Source organism: Pholis gunnellus, assembly GCF_910591455.1.
Source record: "Pholis gunnellus genome assembly, chromosome: 12".
Classification (NCBI taxonomy): Eukaryota; Metazoa; Chordata; class Actinopteri; order Perciformes; family Pholidae; genus Pholis; species Pholis gunnellus.
Genome location: NC_136539.1, coordinates 9,049,294 through 9,063,217, shown reverse-complemented (window position 1 = coordinate 9,063,217; position 13,924 = coordinate 9,049,294). Strand labels below are relative to the sequence as shown.

The following is a 13,924-nucleotide window of genomic DNA, read 5'->3' as shown; positions in this document are numbered from 1 at the left end:
ATGAAGTACACCTGTGTTTACCCTGCAACGACATGTCAAAATGACTGCTGTGGAAAGGGCCCCTTTGCTTTATGAAGGTATTTTCAAATTGACCACGAGTCTTGAAATGTGTCCTATTGTCTCAGTGTTTCATGTTTGATTCAATCCTACATAAATGCATTGACTGGACGTGAAGCTAAAAAATAACCTTAAGAATTACAATATATAGTATGGGCATGAACGGCAAATCAGGGTTCATGTGAGATAGATGTACGTTTAAGAATACCAATTCATCCAAATGTTGTATACCCATTGTTTTTTTTTAGTTTTCATGAGTAACTAATTATAAACTAATGTGTATAATATCAAAAACGGCCAGCAGATGTCCCCATCTCACCACCAGGGCAGTTGTCAGATCATTATATTCACGCTTCTTTGTCGAGTTTCTCAGAAGAAGAACAGTAAGAGAAGAGTGTAACGCAGAGAACAGGCACCTTTATCAAACGTTTGTTTGAACTATATTCTACGTGAGATTTCTATTTGAAAGGCACACATTGTTTACGGAAACTGTTACGCTTGTTAGCAAAGAAAATCAGTTGCACAAGGCAGGTTGACGCATGTCTACTTCACTGGTGACTCACCAGCTTCTTGCCGACGTCGTCCTCTGGGTCAGAATTCAGAGGCTCCTCGGCACTGGAATAGCCGTCGTGCTCCTCTGAGGCATCCATCGACAGGGAGGCCTTGTTCCAGCCTGAGGGGAGGAGGGAGACACAGGTGTTTAGTTTTACAGCAACATCCATCTTCAGCTACTGTCAAATATGTGCGTGACCTGCAGTGAGTGATCTACAAGTGTGGAAGAGTGAGAGGAAGAACCACAAAAAGCTCTTTTGAACAAAGAATCCCCCAGAAATCCCAGCAGGACACAATCAGCTCCACAACTATAACCACAAAACTCTTAAGACCAGAGAGACGGGCATGCACGTCCATATTTCTGACTCAAAGAAAAAGTGGCAGGCAGGAATTCCTCCATATCAGTGTGTATTTCTATGATTTTCGCTAAGCCTGAAAGAAACGTGGAGGTGTGGGACCCCAAAGCAAAAAAACTGAGAAAAACAGTCTATTAAGGGTTTATAGGAGTGAAACAGTGGGCCCAACACAGTGTACCTCTCCACTTTGTCTGTAAGAGACTAGGAGTGCTGAACCACCTGGCCCTGCTCAGGAGGAGGGGGGGAGGACCTGCATCTGAGGGAGGGGAGGCAATAGAAACACAGCTAGTCACTCACCCTGCAGCAGCTACAGCCAATGAAACTCAGCATTGTATGATACTTTAGGCTGTGCTCAGGCATCAGGGATCAACAGGTGACCAGACAGGGAGAGTACGCACTTATCGTTGAACAGACCAACTACCTTTAAAGCCGAACGGCGTGGGATCGCTCTGGCGTTTCGTCTTGTGATCGGGACTCGTGGGCGATCCTGCCGTCAAGAAAGAAAAAGGAGGGACAAGCATGGTCGTTGAGGCAAGAAAGAAATCACAAACGTCATATGGTTCACAGCAAAGTTTCATCTCTGGCTACGACGACACAGACTAAACGAACACCTGGATTAGAAAGGTTGAGGAAAGACGACTAATACAGATATTGAGAGAACCTGCAAAACGCAGCTCAATGTTGTGATGCTTTTTTGAAAGGAAGAAGCGACCAAAAGAGCATCAGCAACGTAGGCTTTTTTTCAGAGGACGTTTGAACATGTGACAGTAGGAAACGCACAGGTGTAAATATTAAAATCAATGGTGCTTCAGTTTCAGGGACCTGGTATTGGGCATGCTGGCTCTGTCATGACTCACTGAGGCACTTGGATAAAATAGAGCCGTTGTTAAGACTTAAACTGTGCTTTTCCTACTATTACAAGTCAAAGCTGTGAAAAAGGCATTGTGCCGGATTAAATAAAACCAGGGTCTGGAGCTGTGTGATACCTGGTGAGAGGAAGATCATCGTGGATGGTAATGTAAAACTTTTATCATCAGTAGTTGAGGACTCTGTGGAGGGAAGCATGCAGCATTTGACCTACTGACCAAATGTCTTTGAAGCACATTACATCTTTATTTATTTTGTCCTTCAGAGACTTAAGACAACCTACTTGGCTTAAGTTAAATGAGAAGTTTGACACCATTCTAATGTCTGTAGTAAAAGTGAAGCTACCACCGGTAGCCGTTTAGCTTAGCTTAGCATAAAGACTGGAAACGGGGGAAACAGCAAGGCTGGCTCTGTCAAAAGTTAACAAAATCAGCACAGCCAAAGCTCACGAGCTACGTGTAAAAACGACAAACTGTGGTTTTATGAGGTATGAGTTGGACCATGTTTTGGCTGAGATCAGTAAATGACTTTCCAGTAATTATATGTCCCCGTACAGACATTCTCTAACTTCTCATCTAACTCTCGTCAAGAAAGCAAATAAGTCTAAATGTCTATTCTTGAATGACTCGACCACGATGATGATGATGTGATATGTTGGATAGGACATTGACTGAATGGCCTGCAGTTACCTTTCTGGGCTTTGAGGTTACTGAAGCCCTGTAAAGTAAAACGCTTTTTAGCCACAGCAGCTCTGTCTGAGGTCGGGCTTGTCACAGCCTCATCTGACCCAGAGAATAAGATGGGGACAGACAACAAGGGGGAAAGAAGAGGGTACGTTAAGACAAGGAATAAAGATGTTATAAGAGTCAGAGAAACAGACAGAAGTTAAGACACGGGTTAATCACAAAGAGGAACACAATAAGTGTAGTTTGTAAAATACATGCACTACAAATGCTGGAGGCAGATTTGTAAAAAACATAACTAATTAAGGGTTTGATCTGTTTGATTAGAAGTCTGTCCTCTCTACTTACCTTTTCCTGTTGGCTTTGGTGAAGAAGAGGAGTTGGATTCGGACTCAGCTTTCTTCTCCTCCCCTCTCTTATTAAAGCTCCTCTGACCAGACTTGAACGGACTGCAGGAGGACAAAGTGGAGCATAAGCTTCAACAGCCTGATTGTTCCTGATCATCCGCAGATTGATATTAAAAAGGCTGTCACAAATCAAACTCTTCATATCAAATCGTGAGCGAGAATATAATGAGATGGGGAGGTCAGACTTACCTGAGACTCACTGATCCACTGGGCACAGCAGGAGGGAACTGGAAAACCTGATCTGGTGCCCTCTGCTGGCTGGCTTTGGAAACAAAGAGAGGGAGAACGAACGCTTCAAAACAGCCATGAAGGAAGGTTTTTCACAGATTTTTCTTCTATAATCATTACTGATAATAATATCAGTGTTTCAGTTTCTGGTTGAACATGGCTATCAGTGTGAACATGGATTCAATAAATAGGTTTTAGAGTACATTGTCTCTCTGTACCTCTGCAGGCTTCCAGCTGGGTTGTCAGAACCTTCCTGATCTCATTTACCCAGGTGGTTTTTACATCAGCCGTAGGCGCCTGAAACAGGATGGTTAACAAGTATGAACAAGTTCAGTGTAAACTGTTTTATGCTTGCCAGACATCGATATAAATGCCTATTGTTCAAATACAGAACACTGCTGTTATTTTGTATTTTTCGAATTGTCAACAGATTCCATAAAAGAAGACTAAAAAACAGTTAATCTCCAAAAACCTTCCGAGTGTATTTTTTTTTTTTTTTTTTTAAAGGCCCAATCAGTTCCTAAAACAGCAGGGCACTCAAAATGTACAAACATTACTAAAACAAACAAACAAGTGCCAGTGGGAGCTTGTGGCACTAGGATGTGGCTGCGCTGTACACAGAGGAATCAGGCTTTGGCGACAAAGATAGTACTTATTATTAGTCAGATCACTTTCACGGGTTTTGTCGACAATTAGCAAAAATGTAGAACATCAACACTATAAATCGTCAGGCGTTAAACGTACCTGAACAATATAGACCTCTTCTCTGGAGTTGCACCAGATTTCAAACTTCTTGTTGTCTCCCTTTGCATTCTCAGTGATGCCGACAGCACTCATCTGTTAAAAAAAAAAAAAAGACGGGCACGGTAAACCGTAAAACATTTAATGAACACGAATAGATGGCAGTACAAGAGACAAACGCAGCAACATTTTTGCGACCGCAGATGTGCTCACATTCAGAGACTGCTTGAAGCTGTATGAGGGCGCTTTCTCGTAGCCTTCACCGTTCTCCTCCCTCCTCTTGCAGAAGAGCAGGGCCTTCTCATGGAGGAAGAGGTGCCTCTGCATGGGCTTGAAACGGGCCAGATCCTTAACCTTGGCATGGCCCTTCTTGTGCTCAGTCCACACACTGAATGAGCCCTGCATCAGCAGCTTACCCAGCTCACTCATATTACCCTGAGAAAAGAAAAGAGTTAAAGACGCATACTGCTCGTGTTCTAAAGTACTGTATAGTGGCTATAATTTAATATTCAAACAAACTGTTTGTAGTATAATGTAATAGTATAATTGTCTCATTTTCTATCCCCCCTTCTTGTTGAACTTTTCCGTCATTAAATCAGAGACAATTTCACCGCAGATCAGAGAGGCTTTTGCACAATATCAGCATGCTCCGCTCAGCATGCATCCATCTACCACGTTATTCCAGAGACCTATACACGGCGTCTGTTCTGTGACTGATGAGCCTGTGGTCCTGTTATTAAATGTCTCACCTCATATCCTGTAATGGCGATGAGGTGCATGGAGTCATTGACAGCCTTGAGGATGCCTAAGATGGAGGTCAGCGCCTCCTGCAGGTCGTCGGTCCCCTCACAGCTCTTGCTGTACTTCAGCATTTCCTGTGGTGAGAAAACACGACGAACACGAAGCTCAGCCATACCAGAAATCCCACTGAAAAGACAACCGGTCGTATCGTACCTTCAGTAGCAGCTGATATTTGGTGATCCTCTGAACGGGCTTCAGCAGGTAAGAATCTAAGCCAAGTTTATGCTCCAGCTTTTTCTGACACTCCTGATGGAGATGGGGGGAGGGAAAAAAAATGTGTCAAATAAAAACAAACAAAACGAAAGAAAACTTGACGGCGCTGCCGACGGTGTTCACCTGGAAGAAGGCGCAGTCTGAGCACTGCCTCCAAAGGCTTTCAGAGCGAGGCTTGTTGTGACAGTACTTCTCATAAATCTGCAGGTCTGTCATCTAGAGGAGCAGTGAAAACTATTTGTATTCCAGAAACCTCTTCATGGGCACAGTGGGATTCACATCTCTGTGCTGAAAATCTCATAATTCACTCACCCTCTCGAGAAAACACCTTCCAACCAACTCTGGGCAGTCGGTGTACTCCTCCAACTCCCTCAGGAACGTCCTGGAAGCAAACAAAAAATCATGTCATGAATGAAAAAGCAAAAGGTGATGAAGATATTTGAGTAAAATGTTGATTTCTTTTTTTGATGGCTGACAACATGTCAGTCTCATCAATGACAGGCAGATGGCGCTCCTTCACCTCTTGTGGAAGTGGTAGATTTCCGACATGTTGCCAAACAGAACCTCCTTTTTGTTCTGCAAAGGAGCGGGGATGAGGTGAGCCATTGCTGCATTATCCATCTCAGAGGCATATCCCTGTAACACAGCACAACACAAAACATGAACTCCTAGACACAAGTAAAAGACAAGAGAAGAATACACACTTTGTGGAGCGAATACACACACCTGTAGTACACAGAGCAGCTCTTCCACGTAGGCTCTCTCAGTTTCCAACAGCTCGTTCATGACATGCCTGCGGACGAGGAGAGATTGGAGAGCGAGATGGATAGAAAGGCACAAATAAAAGAGATCAAATGAAACAACAACGATAGATGCACAGAACTGCAGATAAGGAGATAAGCGGTTTCACACAGTCCATCAGCTGTGTAATTGGATTACAGATGAAAGAGCGGCGGCTGATCCCCTCACCTCCTGAGCACCGCCAGGTTCTCCTCCTCCTCTGATAGAGACGCATGTGTGCCGATACCGTCTCCGTTCTGCAGTAGGTCGTTTCCCTGGGGAAAAAAAAAAATATATATAAAAAACATTGGGTCACCTTGATAAGCGACAGACAACACAAACAGAATCATGACAGTGCTCCACTCACTTTCTCACAGTTGTTCCCAGAGTCTGTCTCTGAGCACCTTCTCTCCTGCTGGGCTCTGTGTGCTGTGGAAGAACAGAGTAAATGTAGGAGAGTAAACTAATATTTAGCAATTTTAAAATCCAGTTTAAAAAAAACCCCTCTTTTCTATGATTGAGCTACAATGTTTTTATTCTTTTTAATGTACTTTTAAAAAAAAATGTATAGGACTCGTTTTTAATTATATTACTACTTTTGTGTTTAATTACTATCTATGTATGTTTTACGGTGTATTATTCATATTTTATATACTATATTGATGTTCTTTTTTGTTTTAATCTATGTAAAGCACAAAATTGCCCTTTTGTACAAATTGCCCTTGAGAAACAAACTTGCGATTGATATATGGGTAAGGTAACAGATATACAAGTCAACTAAGAAATTACAATTAATGTTCAATTAGAAATTACCTGAATGTAATAGATTTACAATAAGACAAAACAATGTTTATTTCTCTTTTTGATGTACAGTACAAGCCATAAGTGAGATCCATACTATCATCCACTCTATCAGGTGTTAAAGGACTAAAATAAAGTCTATAATGTATAGTCTGATAATGTACATTTAAGTGCTATACATAATGTGAATAGCATTAAGGTCATGCAAAGAATCAAGAGCATAAAAGCCTCTGAAAGGCTCTGAATGGTGTGAGATAAATGGTCCATGTGTGGATGTGTGGGGACTGACCAGGCGAGCTTAGAGGGGATTTGATGAAGGCTTCGGGTCTGGGGGCTACCGGCTGCACCGGCCTGGTCTGTTTGGCTGCAAGCTTCTTCAGACTGACCCTCCTCTTGTCAAACATCTCCTGCATGGACGCCTGCTTCTGGAAAACCTTTTCCACTTGGTCCTGATGCACAGGAAGATATTAGAGGAGTGTCAATACGGGACATGTGCTGCATATTTAAGCACATTTTCTCTCAGCACATCATCTGAAATTGATGTAAATATGTTATGTCTAGTACTTTATCTCAATTTTGAGACATATTATAAAAAAGAAACTTACATCTGACACAGTGTGCCATGGATTTTGAAATACATTTTTGGAATAGCTTTAAAATAATCTAGATTGCTTTTTTTCCACGGCACAAATGATTCCAAAGGCTTAGAGGGTTTCTTATAATGACATATAATCATATAACTGAAAGAAACAATGGAAAATTACTTCCACAACACATTCCTCCTCCTCTTTGTATCAAAAGATAAAACTTAAGACACAACATCTTCTTTGTGAAACAAAACAGCGTTTTTTCAGAAATATGGTCAACTGTTTGCTAAACTCTGGCATAAATTCGTATCATACTGATGTTAGACATATGTACTGTAGACAATAATATGGACATTGGCACCATTGGCACCAAATTTTCACAATCTATTTGGCATTGATAGAGTGAAAGTGACATTTGTATTCTTTGTTTGGTTGCCTTACTCTGAACTGCTGGTTGAGCACTGCCTCATATTCACTCCAGATGGTACTGAGTTCTGTCAGTTGGTTCTGGCCCGCGTTATCCAGGTGCTGCTCCAGCTCCTTCAGGGCTAACTCCGCCCCCTCATGTGATTGACACTTGTCTACTGGCTGAGACGCCAGCAGGTATATACCATCATCAACCCATTTAGAAGCCTGAGGCGGACAACAGAGGAGGAAGAATCAGTGAGAAAAAAAACAGAGAAGACAAAGCAACTACACCAGGAGTGTGTGGGTGTTCTTACTCTCTCCAAACAGTGGTGCAGCTCCATGGCTTTGAGGAGACGGTCCTTCTTGGCCCTCAGGCTGCTGCTCACATTCTCACTGATGGTTCTGAGCTCTCTACATTTAGGCTGAATGGAGTCCTCGGCATAGTGGGAGTTCTGGATCAGGTCGTCACCTTCACGGGCCAAAGACGAGGCTCTGTCCACCACCTCCTGTGATCCAGTGTGGAGTCATACTTATTGAGTCAAGTCCTTCAAAGTATATTTTTTACCAAATTCGTCATACCTAGATGAGCCTGAATGCTTTGAAACATGTTTTACATATATTTCATACAATTTTCCATTACTTGTTTTTTTAACACCATAACCTATTGACAAACTGTCATAACTCTTGAATTTACAGTCCAATAGCAACCAAAATGTAAGCAAATATGCAACTGTCAACTCTGATAGGCGCTATACAGCAACATGATACATTTAAATAGCCATGACGTACTGGTTATGTGACTTTTTTTGCAGAATTTCTTCTTGTTCAAAGCCTTAATATTCCCAGACAGGATTGAAATACTACCCCAAAATCCTGGCCACCATCGACCAATCAGCATGACTGGAATGTGCGTTTCAAACACATTTCAAAGCAGTTCTGGATCCAGACCAGGATCCACTTTTTAAAACAATATTTTCTAAGTAAATTTAGATGATTGTGCAGCTGGCAGAGCAATACATGAATGCTTTCTTAGATTTAATGAAGCTATGCTCAGTCAGACCTTTTTCAAGAAAGTACAGTGCAGTTATGAAAAAGAGTGTAATAATCACATTATTATGCAACGCTGACTGGCTCACTGAAGTCATTATAAAAAGACATCATTAATCTATTCATGGTTAAACAAAGCTGTAATTGTGAGGGGTTGGGTATTACTTACACAGACTCTCTCCTCATAGGTGGTGAGTTCACAGAAGATATGGTCAGCGTGGGCTGGGCTGATCCCCACCTCAGAGAAGGTTGCAAGTTTCTCAGACACCTGATCCAGCAGAGCCCTCACCTGCAGCAAAAACACCGCAGTCAGGTTTAAATAGGGATCATGTGCCATATGTCATCTTGTATGGACCATTTCACCTGAGCTAACGGGCTCACCTCTCTGTAGTTGTGCTCAAAGTGGCGCAGTTGGAGACACTGCTCCAGTTTGGTTTGATGCCTCGCCCAGAAGTCATCGAAAGCCGTTTCCGTCTCGTCTAGCTGGGACAACAGTCTGAAACGAGAGCAGAGAAAGAGATAGGGACGTGGTGAGGTGGAGAGTAGAGGAGACCCAAAGCAGTGAGGGGAGAAATGAATAAAGTAGAAAAAGCAGTGGGGATACTGACTGAGGTATTTGGATATATTTTCTGTGTGTGAATGTTGACATGGGATTCAGTGCACTCGGTGTTGCTTAAAATACCGCACTGACTGACCTCAAAGAGAATTGCCTTGCCAACTATTCCAACTACACTGACAGCAGAGCTGAGACAGCTTTGAACAGATCAGCAGACGTCAACGACAAAAAACTAAATAAATGTCTGCTGGCGTTAATCTTCATTACATGGAACAATCAGAGTTAATTAAGAGACTGAAATTTGATGTATGACAATCAAAACACTATATCTTAGTCCAGTGCTCACATTTAACAGCGTGCATCTTAAAGTTTAATATTTGCAGTTACATTACAAAAGCTATGTCTTAAAATTGGTACTTTACCCGAACTAATGATGAAAAACTCCAAATATATCACATTTTTACATGTAATGGAGAAAAGTAATAATTTACAATGTGAAGCTCTTAACTGAAAAGAGCATTTTCTTTTAACATTGTTTTAATTATTCACAAAATAATTGAAAAAGCATTCTTCATATTCAGTTTCTGAATAGAGACAGTGTCGTATGTATAATGTTTGGAAACCTGAGCTTTCTGTGAGAAATGTCCAAACCAGAAGTGTCAAAGATCAAAAACAGTATCCCTTCCATCTGTCTGGTTCCTTTATGTTAACGACGGTCTTGACTTATTTTTAGCTTCATCAGCTCTAGCGGTTCTAACCTCTGCACAGTGGCCAGATTCTCAAGCTCATCCTGGTTCATGTTGTGGTCGGGGTCTCGCACCACAGGCTCATTGATGCTCTCCAGCAGCCTGCTGCCCTGATCCAGAGCTACCAGCAGATCCTCCTACAGACATGCACAGACAGGAGGAGTGATATGATCCAAATATATATATCTAATATCAACACCTAGTATACTGTAGACGTATAAACAATCTACGCGTGTCAACGGTGTTACCTTCATTTTGTCTTTCTTGTTGGTGTGTGTGCTCAGCAGGATGGTTGTGGCCTGGATTTCATTGGGGAGTTCAGTTTCAGCCAGTACAGTCCCAAACGACTGCAGGATCTGCGCGGTTTTCTTCACCATCAATGCAAAGCCTTCAATAGCCTGATGCAAGCAAGACACAACAAAGACTGTTGAAATGCAACGCTCAGGATGGAGGGTGTTTTTTTGTCTTTATTGGACGACGTGCAGCAGAGGGCGCTGGATTCAAACCCAGACTTTTAATGGTCATCCTAAAGTACTGCCCATGTATTGATGATGCAATTGTCATTTATTAACTTCCATTATACCATATATACATATACACACACAAGACACAGCCTGACCTTGAGCGTCTCAAATTAAACCTATAATTCTCTGTCTCCCGTTTAATTCTTAATCGTCTTTACCTTTTAAATGCACATATTTCCCTGAATGTATTCATATATCTCGTAATGTCTGGCAGCGTTATGATCTCCATGTTGACCACTGAGGTGGTGTGTACAGTGTACATACAGTGCGGTGAGAGATCCACTTCTCGTGGCAATACTGTTGTGTTCCTCCGAGTTCCTGGGTCAGCTGGGAGCGGTCGATGTAGGCGTGAAGCTCAGTTATTGAGCTCAGCATGATCACCTGAGACAGAAAACACCTGAAACTATTACAAACACATCACTTGATAGTAATCATATTAACTAGCATGTTTACAGTCATTCAATGAGTTGGTTTGGACCCAGAGAGGAGTCACTAATGCAGTGTATCCAGAGGTAAGAGTGGCTGTACGCACCGGCACCTTCATCTTGAACTCATCCTTGTTGAGCTTGAAGAGGATGTCCGAGAGCGTGCGCTGCAGGAGGGCGGTGGGCCTCAGGACCAGAACCAGCTGGAGGTTCCCTGGGAAGGAGCCCTGAAAAGAGAGAGTGGATGGAGACTGTGATTTACGCAATAGAGCAGAACAGGATCCTCCTCCACCCTGAGTCTATTATACATCACACTTCTGTCGGACGGGCTCTGTTCTTTCTGCTGACAGCCTGCACTTCCCTTTATATTCCCTGCCTTTGTATCACCATGTGGAAACTCTCGCTCAAACACATCACAGCATGTTCGTGGAGTGTGTAGCGTACAAGAGCATTGGAAAAGATGTGGGGGGATGTCGGGGACGGTCCTGTGGCAGCAGGGACATTAATCTTCATGTCCCTGGGATGCTTCTGCGTGAATAATGAGGTAGTGTCACCACCAACTCATACATGTGGAGGCTAACAGGGCTTTCTTTACCCAGCTGGCATCATTGAGACTTAATATGGAGTAATGCAAGTTTTCCTCAGCATAAAGCAAAGATACCGTAGCGAAGAGAAACGTGTTTTTTTTGGAACATTCTCCTCATATTTATCATGCTATGCTACCACACAGCCCAGCCAAAAGAACCAATGAAATGCTAATTAAAAAGTCATGAATGACACAGACTGACACAGTACTGCTGTGAAAGCAGTTGTATGATGGTTAAGGGTGGACACTGATCTCCCCTCCTGAGGCAATACGATTGTTAATGCTACTTTAATTAGCTAATGACCTAAACGGCTGCTTCGCCTGAATGGCTGCCCTTCCTCAGTGAGTTGGGGAATGCTGCTCTACGCAGAAATGACAATGAAACCATCCTTAATAAGAACCACTTGGGAGACGCACTGTTAATGGAATTAATAAATCAATTCAGTGTTTGTCCTCGTTGACCCGCCTAGCACTGTGAAAATGGTCACTCGCCATCTGGAGGAATGAAAATGATTGTGGGACATACTGCTGTTTTTATAACATGGTAGTAGTAGGTGCTACCATACAACAAAGAGCTATTATATATTTAGTGTATTTATGGTTCATTGTTTTGAACATGGTGTGCAGCACACTCAAAAATTTGCTTCCTAAAGAAACAAGTCTGGCAAAAGTCTATATTTTCCTTATCATCAACAAATCCCATGAAAAAGATCCATATCAAAAACTGATCCTAATCGAGCCAAAGCCTGATATATCCTGTGCCTCTGTGCCATATAGCTCCATATACAACTATTAAAAACACATTAACCACAATGTTTACAATTACAATGAACACAAACACTGCAGTGTATTTTGACTCAATCCCACAGCCAGTACCACGAATCCTCACTAGAACACAACATTTATAGCTGAAAATAGTCCCCAACTAATACACAACTACAGAGCCCAGCTGTTTTAGGAAGTTATTTTTCCCTCCTTTTAACAATGAAGCTATGTACTGCCGATTAAAGATTTACTTCTTCAGTGAGCATGAATGGGCTTAGGGCAACATACAGGGTAGGGATGTCAGAAAGTATTAAGAAATGCACTGAAAGCATTGTTGGTTTTCCTATTTTCATGGAACAACAACATTATAGAATATCTGCAGACTTAACCTTTAAATGCAAATTGTAGCTTCTAACCATTAAACCTTGCTGCTTGGATATCTGGTCACTGGCTGTCACGGTCTACTTGTTCTTTGTTCTTTGTCAATTGTAGGCTTAGAGATGCATACACACAGACACACAGACACACACACACACACACACACACACACACACACACACACACACACGCACGCACACAAAGCCTCAAAGAAGAGCCAGATAAATGACAGGCGAGGAGGGTTCCCTTTAGGGACTGACAGTAACTCTGCAGACATAATTGGGATCAGTCTATGAAACACACTTTCTGTCTGTCATCAGATCAAACTCAGCCATGCACGGTGACGGGCAGCTTTTCCTTGAAACACACTGACCCACATTCACACAAACACATGTACACGAGTGTGCGCATATAAATAGACCCACAGAAAGACAAAGGGAATCCTTCTACAGCATAAAGATTTAATATCCTCTCACACACAAACACACCCTCATGTACACACGGACTCAATAACCTCGCTGAGTGAATACATCAGTGCGCTATGACTACAATGCGATTTAGCCCATGAACTAGACTCCACTACAAATATATACAGTAGCTGTAGCAGCTTGAATAGTGCCTGTTTTCATCATCATCATCATCATCATCATCATCATCATCATCATCATCATCATCATCATCATCTATTTAGCAGCTGAATCACCCCAAACAGGACATGATTGCAGGCATGACTGAATGTCCCATATTACCAGCCTGTCAGTCTGTAAAAGTCCCCCTTGTGGGATTAATAAAGCTTGATTTAATTTGAAACGAGCGATGTGGACTCCCATGTCTCTCGAGACCATGTTTGGTGATATTCATCTCTCATTCTCTCTTGGACATTTCATCTTTTCGTATATCTCTTGAGTTATTACTTTGCTGCCATCAGCGTTAATGATAGACCTGTAGAGATCTGTCCGACCCAAACGTTCCCGTTTCCTGTATATCAACAGCAATTATAATTTCTGAATGTTGATATGAATGAAGCTTTGTAAAGCTGTTAAAACTCATACTATTAGAGCATGAATCATGGTGCTGGTCTATTTCCCATTGTTTTAAGCCAGAAAAAGGAATTGGCAGAGAGATTGTGTGTTTATGAAAGTCATTCTCCCACACACACACACACACACACACACACACACACACACACACACACACACACACACACACACACACACACACACACACACACACACACAAACACACACACACACACACACGCACACACACATTATGGAGCACTGCCAGATCGTCACCTCCCGAACACAAAACATATAGCACAGATGAACAGAGAGCTTTGTGGCTACCAGAGGAGAAGAACAACTGAAACAACTGTCCGGATTACTTCTGACGCTCTGCCACTTCATTCTATTCCGC

General features: G+C 42.3%; 1 protein-coding gene across 1 annotated transcript in view; it reads right to left on the bottom strand.

Annotated features, from left to right (window-relative positions):
• mcf2lb (mcf.2 cell line derived transforming sequence-like b) overlaps positions 1-13,924 on the bottom strand; it is a gene marked incomplete at its 5' end in the record, with an annotated part of 33,512 nt that overhangs the window by 1,862 nt on the left and 17,726 nt on the right. Inside the window, 27 exons of the mRNA XM_079170750.1 lie at positions 621-730; positions 1,144-1,221; positions 1,387-1,452; positions 1,952-2,014; positions 2,522-2,614; positions 2,864-2,964; positions 3,112-3,184; positions 3,369-3,447; positions 3,895-3,987; positions 4,105-4,326; positions 4,641-4,766; positions 4,846-4,938; positions 5,029-5,121; positions 5,218-5,287; positions 5,426-5,541; positions 5,632-5,698; positions 5,875-5,960; positions 6,053-6,114; positions 6,776-6,935; positions 7,515-7,706; positions 7,796-7,987; positions 8,698-8,817; positions 8,910-9,024; positions 9,843-9,967; positions 10,079-10,228; positions 10,619-10,735; positions 10,887-11,006. Of these exons, the coding sequence (XP_079026876.1) occupies positions 621-730; positions 1,144-1,221; positions 1,387-1,452; positions 1,952-2,014; positions 2,522-2,614; positions 2,864-2,964; positions 3,112-3,184; positions 3,369-3,447; positions 3,895-3,987; positions 4,105-4,326; positions 4,641-4,766; positions 4,846-4,938; positions 5,029-5,121; positions 5,218-5,287; positions 5,426-5,541; positions 5,632-5,698; positions 5,875-5,960; positions 6,053-6,114; positions 6,776-6,935; positions 7,515-7,706; positions 7,796-7,987; positions 8,698-8,817; positions 8,910-9,024; positions 9,843-9,967; positions 10,079-10,228; positions 10,619-10,735; positions 10,887-11,006 (2,982 nt within the window). The remainder of the gene's footprint in view (positions 1-620; positions 731-1,143; positions 1,222-1,386; positions 1,453-1,951; positions 2,015-2,521; positions 2,615-2,863; positions 2,965-3,111; positions 3,185-3,368; positions 3,448-3,894; positions 3,988-4,104; positions 4,327-4,640; positions 4,767-4,845; positions 4,939-5,028; positions 5,122-5,217; positions 5,288-5,425; positions 5,542-5,631; positions 5,699-5,874; positions 5,961-6,052; positions 6,115-6,775; positions 6,936-7,514; positions 7,707-7,795; positions 7,988-8,697; positions 8,818-8,909; positions 9,025-9,842; positions 9,968-10,078; positions 10,229-10,618; positions 10,736-10,886; positions 11,007-13,924) is intronic.